We start from the raw sequence: 17378 nt of genomic DNA on the forward strand, positions 1-17378 counted from the left end.
AATTTTCTTTCACCCAAAGCCCTCTTCTACCTTTTGTCTTTTCTTCCTGTTTGTCTGTTCTCTTAATCTGACTCTCTCCCTCTCTCCTGCTTTGTCTCTCCGTGGCGGTACAACTCAGGCAGACACAACATCTGTCCTGCACATGAAAAGCTTTCTTCCAAAATATGCTACCCCAGTTAAGCAGACCTTTTTTTTTTTTCTTTCTTGGACGATCCAGGATGAAAAAAAAAAAAAAAACAGCTGAGCGGAGAGTGGTAGCAATAGGGTGAGGTGGAGGAATAAACGGCTTTAACAGTAAAATAAAATTCACTGAAACTATCAACTAAAATGATATAACGGTAACATGACATGGAGTCTGTCCATGTTAGATGTTTAATGGGGTTTCACAAAAGAATGAAATGGCAGCCTTTGATCTTTGGCTTTTTTCATATTTGAAGAAAACTATGAACTAAGGAGGAAAACATCTGACAGACAGTTTGCAATTTATCAGTCCTTTTGATTGATGCAAACAGATAAACTTGCTAGTTCCAGCATGCTAACTCAAAAGACAGGTGTACTTACCCAATAATGACTGCTGGATTTATTTCTGAGTTTACATTGTTGGGACAGAAGTTAGGCAGTTTTAACCAAACACTGAGGGGGAACGTTGTGACCTAAGAGAAGAAACTGGAAGAAGAAACTGGAAGGTTCCTTATTTTTCACATAGCTCCATTTTGAATAATTCAATTAACAGACCATGATATAACAATGTCATGAACACTGATGCTATTATATCAGTGTTCATGACGTCTGTTGTGTTAGTGAGTTTAGTTAATACTACAGGAAAAATTTCTTTAGCCCTACCTTAGTTGATTGTTTACTGTTGTTTCACGCTAACTAGTGCTAGCTGACATTCGTACTACAACCAAAGAATTAATCATGTATTAGATGCAAATAGGTAAATATTAAGTTTAATTGTTTGTAATTAGAACTTTCATTGGACATTTTGAGGCTGGTATCTCTATGTGTTTTTGGTGTATAATTTTAAATACACAAACATTCAGGGAACAGTTGTTAACTCTGTTAGCACACAGTTGTTAGCTGTTAAATCGTCAACAAGGTCTGGGGTTCTGAGTTTGAATCCTGACTGGGGCTGAAGTTTGTGTTTTTGAACAGAAATACACCAATTTTGAACATACTTAAATTATGGCACATTTGACTTTTCATTATAAATGTCTAAATGAATTATGGAGATAGATAATAAGACATACCCTCGAGTCTCAATAATTCAATTTTAGATTACCTAGAATGCTGTTGTATACACCAGTGACATTTATTTTGGCAATTTCTTTTGACTCTTATAAATGGATTATGATCCTTGATGAAACCTAAATAATCTCTTCCTGGTATGTGAATGTTAAATAGCCACATTCCCTATCTAGATTTCCACATTTACTTAAACTTAAATATAGAATATAGAATACTTTAAGTTGTTGGTTGTACAAGTGGGTACAAAACATTCCCCTGAGGGGTGCGAATTAATAAAAAGTTGACATAAACATCAAGTTACAAACAGCACCACTTTGCACCAAAAACATAGTGCAGAAAATCAACCACAAAACAAAGGCACAAAATGGCAAAGCAGCTATTACTTTCCTAGTCAACCAGATTACGGGTTATTCTTTTTTAACATATTCTTTGGTAGCCCATTTAACCCATTCTTCTGGACTGACACCTTGCTAAGTCAAACACATTTGCATAGCTGAATGATTTAACTAATGAATTTGACTAGTTTTGAGTAGATAAATTACATTTTGTCAGCTGGCTCCAGTATGATAAATCACAAAAGACTTTTGTGCTTTGGATTTTATTTTAAAACTCCCACACGTGAGTCCTATTTGTTTACAAATTCCTCCTGTGGTCATGTGAATAAGTTCATCTGGTGATCCAACACTCACTTTTTATTCTATCCTTCTTCTATCTAGTGAAAGCTAAATGACAAAAACACGGCTCCTAGAGTGTAGGTGGTTGTTGTTGTACACCCTCTGTAATGTTGCCACTTCTTTCTCCCCCCACAGACCCTGCTTCTTCTTTTTTTTTTGTCAGGCTCAATTTGCAAACAGGCCCCTGGTTGGAGATGGAGATGGAGGAGGAGGCCGCTGGCAGTTATGGCAGAGGCCCCTGAAGGGGCAAAACAGTTCCTAAAGACTGGGAGGCAGGAATTCCTCAATTCCAGCCTGCCTGACGGAGGGATCTGTCTGCTAAACGTAGCTTTGAAATCCAGCTGCAACTGTGCCGGGTGGCGGATAAATAAGAGATGGTGACAAGAAAAAAAAAATAGGGGGCTGAAGGTGAAAGTTTAGAAGAGAAAAAGAAGGAGAGAGATAGAAGGGGGTGCAGAGTCTGAATAGGTGAACTCCAATGGGGCCCCACCACCCACTGTAAGGGACCTCCGCAGATTATCCTTCATCTCAGCTTGTCCGTATGACCTCAACAACCCCGAGGCCTGTTCTCTGTCTTCCCCCTTTTCCCTCACTTTCCTTTTCACGCACACACACATTTCTCTCTTACCTCTGTAATATCCAGCTCACCAAGACCGCTGACCCTCCAGCTCCACCCTGTTCACATCGCCACACAAATTCATCAAACACACACACACACACACTCACACGCACACACACGCACACACACACACACACACACACACACACACACACACGCACACAAACGCAACCTGGTTTCTCACACAAAAGAGGGGGGACCCAGTGGGAGAAAATCCAGGCTGATGTGCAGGGCAAATGAGGAGGGGGAGAAATTAGAAGAAAAAAAATTGTACAAGAGGGTAGTCTTTTCAGTTACCATAACTATTAAATAAAAGGGAGGGAGTGGACAAATGCAATGCGGCGTACATATAGAGCTGCAGGTGTTACGCTAAAGGGAATCAGAGGCAGTTTCCTGAATGTGTGGGGCATTCAGGGGATACAAATAACAAGGAACACTTGCTGTACAAGCCTGAATTTATATGGAACTTAGACTTCACTTTTTTTTATGTTTTTTCCTGCTTCCTAAGACTTGCCTTTGAATTTTTTTAAAAAAAAGAAGCATCAGGAAAAATGTCTTGCACGGTGGTCCTTTTCAACAAAATCACTTTGCTTTTTCCCTGTTATTGAAAAAAAAATTATTTTATGTCCCAACTGAGCTCCATATTGATACATATAAACTTCTTCCACAAACAAAAACATGGGAAAATCCAGGCTGCGCAGGCCGTCGTGGAGTACCCCCTTGTTTGTCCAAGTGGAGGTAATGATGGAAAAACAAGTAAGCGGGCGGGATAAACTGCACGCTTCTAAGGTTTTATTTGCAGAGCTGCAGGTGGATACCTGAAAGACACGACCCTGTGTGTCTTGGCACACAACTCACTGGACTTTGTGAAGGAGACCTACCAGCTTGTGCTTTATCTCACAGGAGTAAAAAAAAAAAAAGAAAAAAAGATGCCATTCTGGATTAGAAAATAAACATTTAACCTGGATGATTAGAAATACAGTATAAATATTATTTCTTCAGACTGTTTCGTGAGTAGTTAAGAGATTAGATGATTCCATGCATATTCGTATGCTGGAAGATTGTCATATTCTTTACATGACTGGTTGACTTTATGACAAATTTTTAACAAATATGATCAATCTGTAGAGAATCATTAGACCTATTCAAATTTTGTCATTAGTTTGGCTTGGCTTTATTACATTGTTGTTAAGATTTCTTTTACTTTTTTAATAATAAACCATAAAAATGACAAAGAATAAAATGTAAAAATAAGTGTTGCATACTGATCTCAACAAGTCCCTATCTGCATTCCAACGCTGTTTTTAATATGGTCTGTATGGCATCGTGCTCAGGGCAGCATCAGCTGAGGGTTGCCTCAAGGCAAAAAAAAGAAGTTATCATTTGCACAAGTTTATTGTTTCCTATTAGCATCCAAATGTTGCTGCTTATGATGAAGCTGGTATCTGGTATCTGATTTAAAGCTTATTCTTAATTTGTTGGGATTATATTTCAGTATCCCTGTTTAGGAATTCAGTTGAGATATTTTTTATCATATTGCTCAGAGCTCACCTGCATAATTCTACACAGAGTGGACATTGTTTAAAACTCAATTTGAGATTTGCTGAACTTTTGTCTTCAAAGTGAAAATGCACACAAAAACAACAGCGAAGGACAACACAAAAAGTATGAAACTTGCAAACAGGACTGAATCTTTAGAGACAACGCAGTAGTAGCAGAAGCAGTGGAAGCAATGCCCAGGCTAAAAAAAATCGAGCTTATATTTGATTTATTTTAGCCTGGGATTAATACAGTTGAGTAACAGTGATAGTAGTAATCATAAAGATTTTTTTCAAAAGCATTACCCGGAGAAGAGCAGCAACGATAATGAAGATCAGCAAGAGCAAATAGTTTTTTCATTAATTTCTTGGCTTTAGAAAATCTGAGAATCAAACCCAACTTAACCCTGTTCACTGGTAGGAAATCAGCTGAAAAACTGGCTTTATATGAGTTTGTCCTCTTATTCGCCCCATGTTATTTATCTACATAGGTTTGATGCAGGAGAACCAATATGTGCCACTTTACCCCATCAAGCCTGAGCAAAATCCATGTCACCTTGGAATATATAGGTTAATAAGATCCTCAGGCAAACATAAAGAGGTAATTATTTTATTTTTCTGAAAAAAGAAAATCTCGCACCAAATTGAAAAAGTTGTGTTTGGTTATTATTTTACAATGTAAGTCAGTGTGGCAATACACGGAGAACCACTGTACAGAGAGAAAACTTAGTGCAGACTTCCTGGCCACCAGGGGGCGGTAGTGAAAAACTTAGACGCACAACAGCCATCTAGGTAAGTCGAAAATACTCAAGAGATCACTTTGTGCAGCTAACAGTAGCTAGCCGGGTAATCTCCTGGACAACGCAGTTGAGCTTATTTTAATGTCCGTCCCAGTATTGGTGTGTTTTTGTTTTTTTATGAACCAGTGACTGTGTGAGACGTCGTCAATGAAAAGCGGGAGCCAGACAACGGCGGAGAAGAATTAAACGCGCTTCATGTTTGGCCACTGTTTGCTTTTTCCCAGGATGCTAGCACAGAAGCAAGCCAGCTAGCTTGCAGACCTACCAAAGCAGCCGAAAAGGAGCGCTGTCCGGATGCTTTGAACGGCAGTGCTGAGCATTTTGGTGGAGCGTTTGATTTTTATCCTTTAAACGACCTCGCAGTATGTCTGGCAGCCGACCGCAGCAGAGCGGTGGTGGTGGGGCAAGTTCAGTGCCTGGCACCAGCAGCAGCAGTAGTAGCAGCAGCAGCAGCACTGGAGGCAGTGGAAGCAATGCCGTTACGACCAATGGGCCCGCTGCTGGGAATGTTGTGCCCTCCCGGACTCTGGCTGCAACAAACGAGGCAGGCAGCTTCGCTTCCCTAACAAGCAGACCTTCAGCGTCCTCAGGCAGCAGAAAGAAGTCCCTCCATCAAGCACCTCTATACAACGGCCTCTTGAACTCATACGAAGATAAAAGCAACGACTTTGTGTGGTTAGTTTTTATCTCAAAGTTAGCATGAAGCTTCTGTGTGGGACTGCCATCCAAAGTAAGTCTGACATCTGAATTTTGATAGAACTTTTCTCCGTTTTTCTTTTTTTCTTTTCAGTCCAATTTGCTTCGAAATGATAGAGGAGGCTCACATGACAAAGTGTGGACACAGTTTTTGGTAAGTGTTAAAGTTTGATTTGAGGTCGGAAGGTTTTCAGCTACTCTCCAAACATTTTAAAAATGATCTAAAATTGACCCAGAATAAATGAAGGCATTGCAAGATTATCCCAGTCTGTGTATTAGAGTCTGTCTCTATCGTTTATATAATTTTTATTAAACTCACAGTGCATCCAAAGACTTAATACTTAGGCAGATAAATTGATGGATCCCATTTGGTAGTAGTTTTTCCCCCTTATGCATTCAGTCCATAGAGGGGTTTTTTGTTGTTGCATGTTTTTAATCAACTAATCCCTTTAAAGATGTTTACTAGTATTCTTTCCAGCTAGCACAGAAGCATTGACAATATTGCATTGTGGTCAATGCAATATTTCAGTAGGGAAATCTGAAATATTGCATTGACCACATTGATTATCATTGGCAACATTTTCACTAAAATCCATTCAAGGTGTGAAAGTCCATCCAAGTGGCCAAATGTATTCTAGGCGTGCACAATGAAAATTCGTGGCGCTTGAAATGCATTAACCTAGCAAATGTTGTATCCAAAAAGTTTTTTCTGTCCACGATTTTATTGTAACAACTGCGGTTTTACACTTTAGCGTGTATGTGAGAGCACGGTGCGGGTTTTAGGAAAATTTGGCTGCAGTCAAACTCATAGAAGCTGTTTGCGAAAAAGATCCAGGCTGGAATATCAAGTTTTTTTTTTACCAAAGATCTTCAGCCATCACTTCTGAGCCAAGCTGTTAGAAAAACCATATGGTCTGCTCAAAGCATCTCAACAATGCTTGCTGCTGGACTGCTGCATCATCTTGTATTTCTATCAAAAAAAAAAAGACCATCAATGAGGCAGACGTATAATGAGCTCAGTGCTACCTGTTAGCCCCATCATGCAGGCATCTGCAGAATAGCCTGTACCGTCACTGTTAAGCCAGTCAGCACCAGAAGGAAAACGTTTTAAGTCACACTGGTGAGCAGTTAGGACTTGTTCAGGGATAGCTAAAGGAGGATAAGTTCACATTTCTGAGTGGTAAATATAGACTGAAAACAGCCAGATTGAAAAGAAATCTATCAGGAATATAAACTTACTCCCAAGAGGTATGCATTCAAAAAGGGTCACTGTTATGCCACAGTATGTTCCAGCCATCGACAGCAGCATGCGTTATGGTTTTGGGATCACACGAGTCAAACTTATGATTCACTCATTTAAGGTCAAAGTCCTTGCAACACAAATGAAACTCAGTCGTTTCAGAATCTGTTTTTAAATCTGTCAAATTCACTCATTTATCATAATGTTTACCAACCTTACCAGCTGATCCTCTTGATTCTTTGTGCCTTTTATGATGTCATCAACCGAGATGTACGTAAAACAGAACGGGCAATTTATTTTACTTGGTGCAATATTTTTGAAATGTTATGCTTTTAAAGTTCATTTTGAGGGAGTTTTACTGTGTTACTCATCTGTGTTTTCATTGCCTGTTTCGTTTTGTTAGTAGAAAAAAAAATATAACCCCGGATATTATCTTTAAATTTGTTGACGGTTTTGGTACTCAACAGCAACAACATTTATAATGTACTACATCCCTACCTGGCAGATCAATGTTTTTTTTGTTTGGTTTTGTTTTGATTAATTGTTTTTTCTTTCTCTTGTCTGCAGTTTCAAATGTATTCGTCAGAGCTTGGAAGACAGCAACAGATGTCCCAAGTGTAACTATATTGTTGATAATGTGGATCAGCTGTACCCTAACTTTCTTGGTAGGTATTTTGAGTTGCCATTTTCAGCAAAAGCTGTAAGTTTCAATGTGTATTTGTATTGCGGTTTTAAAATTTAAGCAGAATAGGGTGAGTCTATGCAATTGTTCAATTATCATTTTGTTTATAAAGCCATCTTTATACTAAAACTTAAAAAGAAATGGTAACCAAACTAGATAAAGTATGTTACATCGACTGATCAGCCCTGCTTTGCATTATTGATAATTCACATCATGACTTTTTCTTTTCAATACTCTTACAGTTGATTTCTTCTCTTTTTACCCCTTTTCCTCCCATCATTTTATCCCATGTTTTCCAGTAAATGAACTGATCCTTAAACAGAAACAAAGGTCTGAGGAAAAAAGACTAAAGTTAGATCATCCTGTGAGTATGATGTCTTTATTTTTGTTAGTTTAATTCTCACCGCCTCTGAAATATCGCTTTTCTCCTTTCCGATCGTCGCCTCTGGTCCTCAGAACTGGCCACGGTGGCAGGTCTTCCAGGATATTCTGAGTCCTGATCAAGAAAACTTGGACCTCGCAAATGTCAATCTGATGTTGGAGCTTTTGGTTCAGAAGAAGAAGCAGCTGGAGGCAGTAAGTAAATCTTTGAAGAGGAGGACTTTCTGAATACATAAACAAATCATAAGGTGTAGCTATAAGGTCGCAGCAGGAGAATTTCTGTTGATTGCTCCTAGAAATATTAAGTATAAAGTATATGCGAGTCTTAAAAATCTCTAAATTAATCCAAGAGTGGTTCTTTATAGGTACAGCTGTATAATGGTGTCATAATGGATGTTCAGTTTTATTGAGAAACATAAAACCTGCAGAGAAGTGTTTGTTTGTTTGTTTGTTTGTTTGTTTTGTCTAAACCAGGGTGTCTTCTGTCCTAGCTCCAATCCAGCTGATTCAAATCATTTCTCAGTGTGTCATAAAGTTGCACAAAAGCCTGTTAAAAAAGCATTAATTTAATTCAGGTGTGTTTTTCAATCATGCGAGTTCTTTACTAGGTAATGTTCAACATGGCGGTTTTATCAAAAGGTCAGAGGTTGATTCTTGGTAGTGCCACTAAACCTTGGTCCAAAGCTCTTTTACATCCCCTTTCCTCTGTTTTTTTTTTTTTTTTCTCAATCTGTGTGAGGGGAAAAAAGGGGAAGGAGGAATTGCAGTGCATCCTGTTGATTTATATTTGGTCACATCATCACTGTCTCACAATCAGTAAGTCTGATTTACACAAACTGTGTTGTGCAAGTAGGTTTTCTATCATTACTGGGATTTTGTTTAGATGATCATAAGAATTATAAGTTAACCTTGTGATGATAACCTCTAATTGATGTTTTCAAACCCCAAACACTGACATCATGGTTGGGATTGTTACTGTTGTTGTTTTGAAGTGGGCTTTTCTTCTTCCAATATGAACATACGGTGTTTAAAATTAGAGTCTGAGAAACATTGCTTGTGTGGGAGGATCTTCTTACAAAGAGTCATTTCCGTGAAAACACTGTAGTTGATTTTTGTTGTTGCAAGCCTGAATCTGAACTCGTCACAATGTGGCTGGATAGATGTCCCTCACATGAAATCAACATGGAGATGTTTGGCTTCAAAGGAACACGTTGAGAGCAAACTATGTCACCACAATCGCTTCAGACAAATAGCTGTGCAACACAGTTGCACAGCTATTTGAAGCTGTGCAACTGCAATGAAGCCCCGATGGGATAGTTTGAAATTACAAGGCACTTAAAACCACCAAGAAATGTTAAATATAACATTAATGCCTAATATGTCACTAAGTTTGTTTTTTGTTGTCCTTTTTTTGCTCATTATTTCAAATTTTAACAAAAACAAACCACTTAAGAATACAATTAGTTTCACACTTAAAAACCATCCACAAATGTAAAAAATAATTTTCTCAGGCAATGACAAACCATGTGATGTCTAGTTTGAACTTTTTCAAAATATTTGCTTTGCTATAAATATTAATCTAACTTTCTATTCCATATAACCACACCATTTGTCACTCTGACAAGAAAAGGTCAAAATTTGTTTATGCATCAACCGATGCGTTTCTGCTTTTACTTGATTGTGCTTTATGTCTTTACCTGCTTTAGGAATCCCAAGCAGCTCAGAGGCAGATCCTCATGGAGTTCCTTAAGGAAGCAAGAAGAAACAAGAGAGAGGTATGACTGCTCTGTAAAGTATACACATATTTTAAAGCTTAAGTGTCTACCAACAGAAAAAAAAAAAAAAGATGTCACGAAATATAAAAAGTCCAAATAGTTTTGTGTTTTTGGTTTCATCAACAGCAACTAGATCAGCTACAGAAAGAGCTAAACTTCCTAGAAGAAGACATTAAGCGTGTTGAGGTAAATAAACAGAGCTTCTCTACAATCAACAATCATCCTTATTGTTTTTCAGAAACACCCCTCTCATCAAAATAACTAAATAACTTGAGATAAATAATTATTGTTCTGTTTATTTAGGATGTAAGTGGGATTTCCTCCCCGACGATGGAGGCAGAGTGCACAGTGCCTAATGTTGAGGCTCCTTCTCCGGCCCCTAGGTACTGTGGATATATGGATTCTGATAATATACGTACAGAAAATGCAATTATTTTACAATAAAATGTTGGTTTTATCATAACTAAAAATCTCTTGGTATAATCATGAAATTGACTTTTTTGTATCTGTTTTATAACCTTGTTTTTTTTTTTTCCTATATAGCAGTATCATTGAACCTCCAGATTACAACCAAACGCCAGGATTTGGTGGAACAACTCCGGTATGTAGCACACACTCATTCTGTTAATTAGTACTGAGCTGTGAGTGGAAGTTGTGCCAGGGTCTTTTGTTACGTCCACGTTTCCTCTTAGCTCTAACTGCTGGACTGATGTGTTTAGGTGAAGCGACAGACTTGGTATAACAGCACCCTGGCATCTAGAAGAAAGAGGCTGACTGCTCATTTTGAGGATTTGGAGCAGTGCTACTTCTCCAACAAAATGTCACGCATCACAGGTATGGGAAAAATCAGCATGTTGCAGCTAAAGAGGTTAAATATGTTGCAGTTAGCTATAAAATGTTTAAGCGCTGTGTCTCGTTGCTGACACTGAAGAGCAAACAACATTTTAATGCCACATCTGTTGCTAAGTTAACATTTTATACATTTTCAAATAACAAAAAGGAGTCTTCAGCATTGATTGTGGTGCCAAAGTGTTCCACAGACACCACAAAGGCTAGGATGCCTTTAATGTTTTAGTTTTAGATCCTCTAGCATTTCATGGAGGCTAGTTGGCTAATGAAATGTAGGTCAAATAGACATGGTGAAGTGAGACCATGTAAAACTATAAAAAGCTTAAAGCTGATTCTAAAAACAGAATGGAGAGAAGCCTGGACTGGGGCATTCTGGGTAGTTTGTGGACAGTGGAAGGACGACTGGTCCAGACTACCATACAGGATGTTGCACTTAACGATTGAAAAGTTGTTTTTAGCATGACAGGAATCAAGCTCTTCTGACAATTGGTGCCAAGCTTTATTTCATGTTTCCATTTTTGGTTCTTGACAATTCATCTTTTGGGATGAACACCTCTTTACCATCACCCTAATCTTAAGATTCTGCCACAGATTCTTAAGCTTGCATGCAGAAGAAACGTGTCTGGTCAAATATTTACTTCCGCCAGAAGTATAAATAATATCCAGTCTGTGTGTATTATATAAAGGCCTTAAACAAAATGAGATGTCAATGGAATTTATATCTGTGAAGAAATTGTTCAAATTTTTAATTAAAAGCAAAACATCAGTTCTCTTTGGGGATTTTTTTCCCCATATCTTGGAAATGAAATAAAAAAAAAAGTTCCACATTTAGTGATTAGGCAGCCACAGTGTAATTGCTTATTAAACGAGTGCATTATGTATAAAAACATGCAATGTATAAATGTAATATAACATGAAGTTGAGTGTTGGTTTCTTCAGATGAAGGCAGGAACCTGAACCAGCTGGAGGATTTTATGGAGTGTTTGTCCAAATTCACTCGCTACAACACTGTGCGGCCGCTGGCCACCCTCTCCTACGCCAGTGACCTCTATAACGGCTCCAGTATTGTCTCGAGGTACGGAAAACAAAGGCTTCACTACAACTTTTCATGATTTTTGTCGTGAATCTCTCAATATTTAAACTTTTACTCTGCACCAAAATGATCTGATTTCATAAAGAAAGTTGACCAAAGCGAACTTGTCTGCCGCTCACTGCATGCCGTGTGTTTCAGCATTGAGTTTGACCGTGACTGTGACTATTTCGCCATCGCTGGTGTGACCAAAAAGATCAAGGTTTTTGAGTATGGAACTGTGATCCAGGACGCAGTGGACATCCACTACCCCGTCAATGAAATGACCTGCAATTCCAAAATCAGGTGAGTGGCATACTGGTTTTATTTTAAACTGATGTAGATACGTTTTGATTTACGCGGCTCTAATATTCTGTCGTGGAGTTGACCTGAATTCAAAGTCCAGATGGATAGAAGCTTTAAAACATGCTTGTCAAACAAGATGGCCGCCTTGACATCCCTCTGAACTACAGAAACACAAGGAATGCATTGGTGCTGGAAATAAATCCAAAAATTAAATCTTCAAAACCCAAAAATTTGAGTAACTGATAAAATTGATTAATCATTTACTGCAACAATTCCCAATAAAATGCATAAGTTAAAGTGAGAAATCTGAATAGGATATAAATGCATGCTGTAGGCTTTGTTTGTGTAATAAAAATAACTGGCAAACACATGATGCCACCTTTTCTTTTTTTTTTTAGACCTAATTACCAATTACACAGTATTGTAACCTAATTATGAGCATAATTGTGAGCCGTCATATCTACTAGTAAGAGCCAAAACTAAAAGCAGATTTAATTTGTTGTAGAAACAACAAAACAAAAGGTTCCAGTACCAAATGGCATATCAGCAATTAACTGAATACCAATGTGAAAGGTGCTCTCAATCTTGTTCATCTTGTTCTATGTTGTTTGTGTTTTTCTTGTAAATCGTCTGAGGGTCCTAAAAAGTGCTATTTAAATTTGATGTGTTATTATTATTTTTATTAATATTATTCCTATTTTTGTAGCTGTATCAGCTGGAGCAGTTATCACAAGAACCTTCTGGCCAGCAGCGACTATGAGGGCACCGTCATTTTGTGGGACGGATTCACCGGCCAGCGGTCCAAAGTCTACCAGGTGTGATATCCCCACTGCTTGCTTATGACAAGCTGTGGGCGTCATACTTTATTTCTACACATCATTGGAATGGTAGATATGCACTTTTTGCCAGTCTTATAAAGTTTCATGTTTTATTTTCTCAGGAACATGAAAAAAGATGCTGGAGTGTCGACTTCAATCTGATGGACCCCAAGCTATTAGCCTCCGGTTCTGATGACGCTAAAGGTAAAAAATAAATAAATAATAATAGTAAGGTGGCCGCCTGTTAGATTTACATTCACTCTTGCATAAGTTTCAAACCTGGAGTCTTAGTCAAGCACAATCGAGTGGCCAAAATTATGAAATTTAAAGGTGGCGACCTTGAAAATGCACCGGAAATTATCTGTTCAATCAATCCCTGGGGGGGTTTCAGGCACACAGGGCAGCTGGTGACCATCTCAGGTGGTCATTGGGCGAAAGGCGGGTTACACCCCTGGCAGGTTGCTAGTCCATCCATATTTTAAATGACAAATGTGGGTGAATTGAATTCAAATGGTACACCTCTCAAACTCATTTTTGTGTTGGAACAAATATTTGGACTTCCAGGAAAAAGGAATTCCTCCAGAGTTTTGTAATGTTTTGATTTTCCTCTGCAGTGAAGTTGTGGTCAACCAATCTTGACAACTCTGTGGCTAGCATCGAGGCTAAAGCTAACGTGTGCTGTGTTAAATTCAGCCCAACCTCCAGATATCACCTGGCCTTCGGCTGTGCAGGTAAGTGAATCGTGCATCAGCTGTGGATGAGGATGAATTTTTATTCAGTTAATTTTCTGCTGTTGCATGTTTGTTCTGTGCTGTCAAGTTTAAACTTGTTTCTCTTTCAATTTGATGTATTATTTTTTGTGGTTCTCACCTCCCACTACATTAATTCCTCTGCAAGAATGCTACATTTCTTCTGTGGTCACACACTCCTTGGTGGTCCAGACAAACATTTATACCCACCTCAAATGAGAGTAGGAATCATAATAAATGAGTCTTTGCTATCACTAGCATTAAAGAACAAAAACAACCGGCGTGGAAAATGAGACTCTGAGGTCCACTAAGAAAAAAAAGAAGAAAATCTTGACCTTGCCCAAGCAGGAGTTAAACTCCATCAGTAAAAAAAAAACCCCAAACAGATTTCAATGATGAAAAACGTTTCTTGTTACAATTCAGGTCCACAGGGAGGACATTGCACCACGTCTTTACTATGTCTACAAACCTCTGTGGTTTCTGAATAGAACGCAACAACACACCACTCGCTGCCTCATGGACGTTTCTTTTGTTTTTACCCTCCTCATGTTGTTCCCCCCAACAGATCACTGTGTTCATTACTATGATCTACGCAACACTAAGCAGCCAATCATGGTGTTTAAAGGCCACAGGAAAGCGGTGTCCTATGCCAAGTTTGTGAACGGAGAGGAGATCGTTTCTGCGTAAGTTGGAATCATCTTCAGATACATATACATGTTTTCTGTATTTTATTTTATTTTTACAGTAATGTCTAAGATGAACGTTTTACTCAAAGTTTGTTACCTGAGTGTTTTTGGTGCTGATAATTCCTCCAACTCCAACACTGTTTACAAATTAGAGGCTGTGGTCATGCTTCTAGTATGTTTTTAAATAGACATAATTAAGATTCTTTTTCTGGCATATATATTTATGGCTCACTTTTTGTTTCCTTCACTGATGACATCAACCCAAAACACTGGAAAGGCTGCTAATTCCTTTAATGATGCCTTTTCAGTTAATTATTAGCCTACAAATGTCGTACACTTGAACATTTACAGCCCAAGTTCATTTGAGTTCCATCTGCTGGCGTCATTAGTTTAGATCAAGCCTATAAAATCCAGCACACATTGTGTCCGAGCCCCGATCGGCCCCGACTAATCAGCTTTAATTACAGGGCCGAGCCCAAAGTAAGCCCGACATCTTTTAATTAAGATTTTACTGCTTTTGTTTTTGGCTTTAGTTTACTAACTTTCAGCTCCATTTTGTCGCTCGTTGTACCCGGTGAGTCAAGTACAAATCATCTGGGATGTGTGATTGATGGGAGCGGAGCAGAGTTGGGCTGCCTACCCATCTATTGTGCAGTGTGCTGCTGTTTTTGTTAGTCTAATTAGCCTATGTACCTTACCTTATTTCTGTCATAAACAGAGTAATCTGCCAATTCCTCTACTTGCACTATAAGTAGATTAGCAAAACTTTATGTTGTGCATCCTCGTTTGGTTTTCTCTGTCCTGTACGTATTGTAGCCTATTAAGCGCTCCACAGAAGCTCAATCCCAACTTGACCATCAAGAAAATAATTTGGGCCCGACCCGGTCCAAATTTTGCATTTGAGTTGGGCTCAAGCCACAAATCTAAACTCGACGAGCCATCCATCCGTTTCTCCCTGGAATGCTAAGCTTTCTGTAGCTGATTATCAATTTTCACTGTTCAGAGGAAATGTGAGTTTCAATCAGTTGTAGAATGAGAATCAAGCCAGTAGTTAAACATTAAGAAAAAAAAACCGCAAATTGAAGTGTTTTAACTACTAAAAATGTTCCAGTTTATATTAATTTCACATATTACTTTGTTGTGATCTGCAGGTCGACAGACAGTCAGCTGAAGTTATGGAACGTCAACAAACCTCACTGCCTGCGCTCCTTCAAGGGTCACATCAACGAGAAGAACTTTGTTGGCTTGGCGTCCAATGGAGACTATGTTGCCTGTGGTAACAATTCACTCTAACGATTGACTATTTCTCTACAGAGCAAAAGATGTCAATTTACGTATCACATTTTCTTTTTGGGTTTTTGTTTCTGTCACTAGGCAGCGAAAACAACTCTTTGTATCTGTACTACAAAGGACTTTCCAAGACGCTGTTGACATTCAAGTTTGACACAGTTAAGAGCGTCCTGGACAAGGACAAGAAGGAAGACGACACCAACGAGTTTGTCAGCGCCGTCTGCTGGAGGGCGCTGCCAGATGGAGTGAGTGGCTGAAGAATCTTTTAGTTGCAGGGATTTTTGTGAAACTTGTTTGTACTATGTAATCGTTTAGTGAAAATGTTTTCTAAACATGTACTGAACTTGTCTCTAATAATTTTTTTTGTTTGTTTTGCAGGAGTCAAATGTTCTAATTGCTGCAAACAGTCAAGGAACAATCAAGGTTTGTGTTCAGAGCATTTTTGTGCTCCGCTTTTTTTTACATCCTTAGGGAAATTTGAGACGTTCAGTGGAGCTGGGTACAGGGATTGAGCATTTAATTGTGTTTGTAGACAAAGTTTCATACATTTGCCTATAATTCCCAAATGGAAGTGCAAAGCAAACCAGACATTGACCAAAATTGAATGCACCACATTGCATTTGTTTTAGTTTTGTGTAATTGGAGTTGTATTAGCCCCATCTGAAGTACTTTCAGATGATGTTTGTTGGTGTATATAAACGTTTTGATGTATTTTTAATATAAAATAATTAATAAAAACGTGACTTATTTCCTGTCCTTATGCTGTAGTAGCATTGTAAAATTTTCACAAATGTTATGTAACAAATAAAACAAGTAACTCTGCGCTGCTTTTCTTTTCATAGGTGCTTGAGCTCGTCTGAAAATCTGACCGTCTCTATTGGACTTCAGAACTGCTTCCCTGTGTGGCCGAAGGACCAGATGGATGTAGGAAAATCTCAGGCTGCCTGCCGAGCACCAAGAGAGCTAAAGCAGTGAACTGATCTGCTCTTATTTTAATTTTAAATTTTAGTTTGGATTATTTTTCTCGGGCAGCAGGACAAACTCGGGACCAGTTCATCAGTAAAGTGGGTGATTCCTATTTTTTTTTTTTTGCAACAAAACAAGGACCGAATTTGAGGCAAAAAGCCAAAGGAAAGCTTTTTTTTGTTTTGTTTTTTTTGTTTGTCTTTTCCATTTGTCAGCATTATATTTAGTTCAGTAAAACACCTCTTTATTGTTTTAGGTCAAATCAAACTTTCTATTTTGTTTTTTAATCGAGCTTCTTTTTTCAGCGGCACATCCAGCTAAATGTTACCCGTTTGGTGCATTTTCTTTTAAAGGCCAAAGCACAAAACAGAACGGCTGCAGAAATGTCTTCAGAGAAAACTTTTACCCTATTACCCATTGTTGTTTAACTTTTTGTTTCTTTTGTTGTATGTAGTTTTTCTGTTTGCCAAATTGGTGAAAAAGCAGTTTTAATAAATATAACTTGAATTTCATCCACACGTTTGTCAAAAATCACAGCGAGCCTCGCCTTAATTTAAGGCGGCTTGCCTACGTGGAACTGGAATATTTGTTGTGTTCGGGCTGTTTGTTGCTTGATAAAAAAAAAAAAATCATAACCTCACAGAATCGGTTTTAGTTCTTTTATAGTAGCAACAGAAACTTTCTTCACGTACTGTAGGCTTACAACCTATCACCTGAACTGAGCGGCACTGTAACTTGAGAACTGCTGTCGGTTTTTGTGGTGTGATAATCCATTAAGTCACATGGAGGGGATTGAAGAAGCACCACCAAGACCTGCCTATTTTATGACTGAGTGAGAGAGGTGTTTTTGTATTTGTATAACTGAATAAATTATTTCAGAACAACCTCCTCTTTTATTCCTTTGGTTACTTTTATTTTAATGGTGAGTGATCACCCTGGAGCTGATCCTTCACCCAGTTTGTGACTTAACCATCCTGCAGTCCTGGCGCAAT

General features: G+C 38.4%; 1 protein-coding gene across 1 annotated transcript; it reads left to right on the plus strand.

Moving 5' to 3' along the window:
* Positions 1-4867: 4867 nt before the first annotated feature.
* Positions 4868-17270, plus strand: cop1 (COP1 E3 ubiquitin ligase). Its single transcript, XM_015011985.2, has 20 exons — positions 4868-5554; positions 5670-5729; positions 7383-7480; positions 7797-7861; positions 7954-8073; positions 9585-9653; positions 9780-9839; positions 9957-10036; positions 10197-10254; positions 10373-10487; positions 11442-11577; positions 11734-11877; positions 12584-12692; positions 12818-12899; positions 13310-13426; positions 14010-14127; positions 15282-15406; positions 15505-15665; positions 15799-15843; positions 16263-17270. Exons 1-20 carry the CDS (start codon positions 5244-5246, stop codon positions 16278-16280), a joined length of 2091 nt encoding a protein of 696 aa, XP_014867471.1. The 5' UTR covers positions 4868-5243; the 3' UTR covers positions 16281-17270.
* The last annotated feature ends 108 nt before the right edge of the window (positions 17271-17378 follow it).

This window comes from Poecilia mexicana, unplaced genomic scaffold (genome assembly GCF_051168715.1).
Source record: "Poecilia mexicana isolate PSO_F unplaced genomic scaffold, ASM5116871v1 scaffold_17, whole genome shotgun sequence".
Lineage (NCBI taxonomy): Eukaryota > Metazoa > Chordata > Actinopteri > Cyprinodontiformes > Poeciliidae > Poecilia > Poecilia mexicana.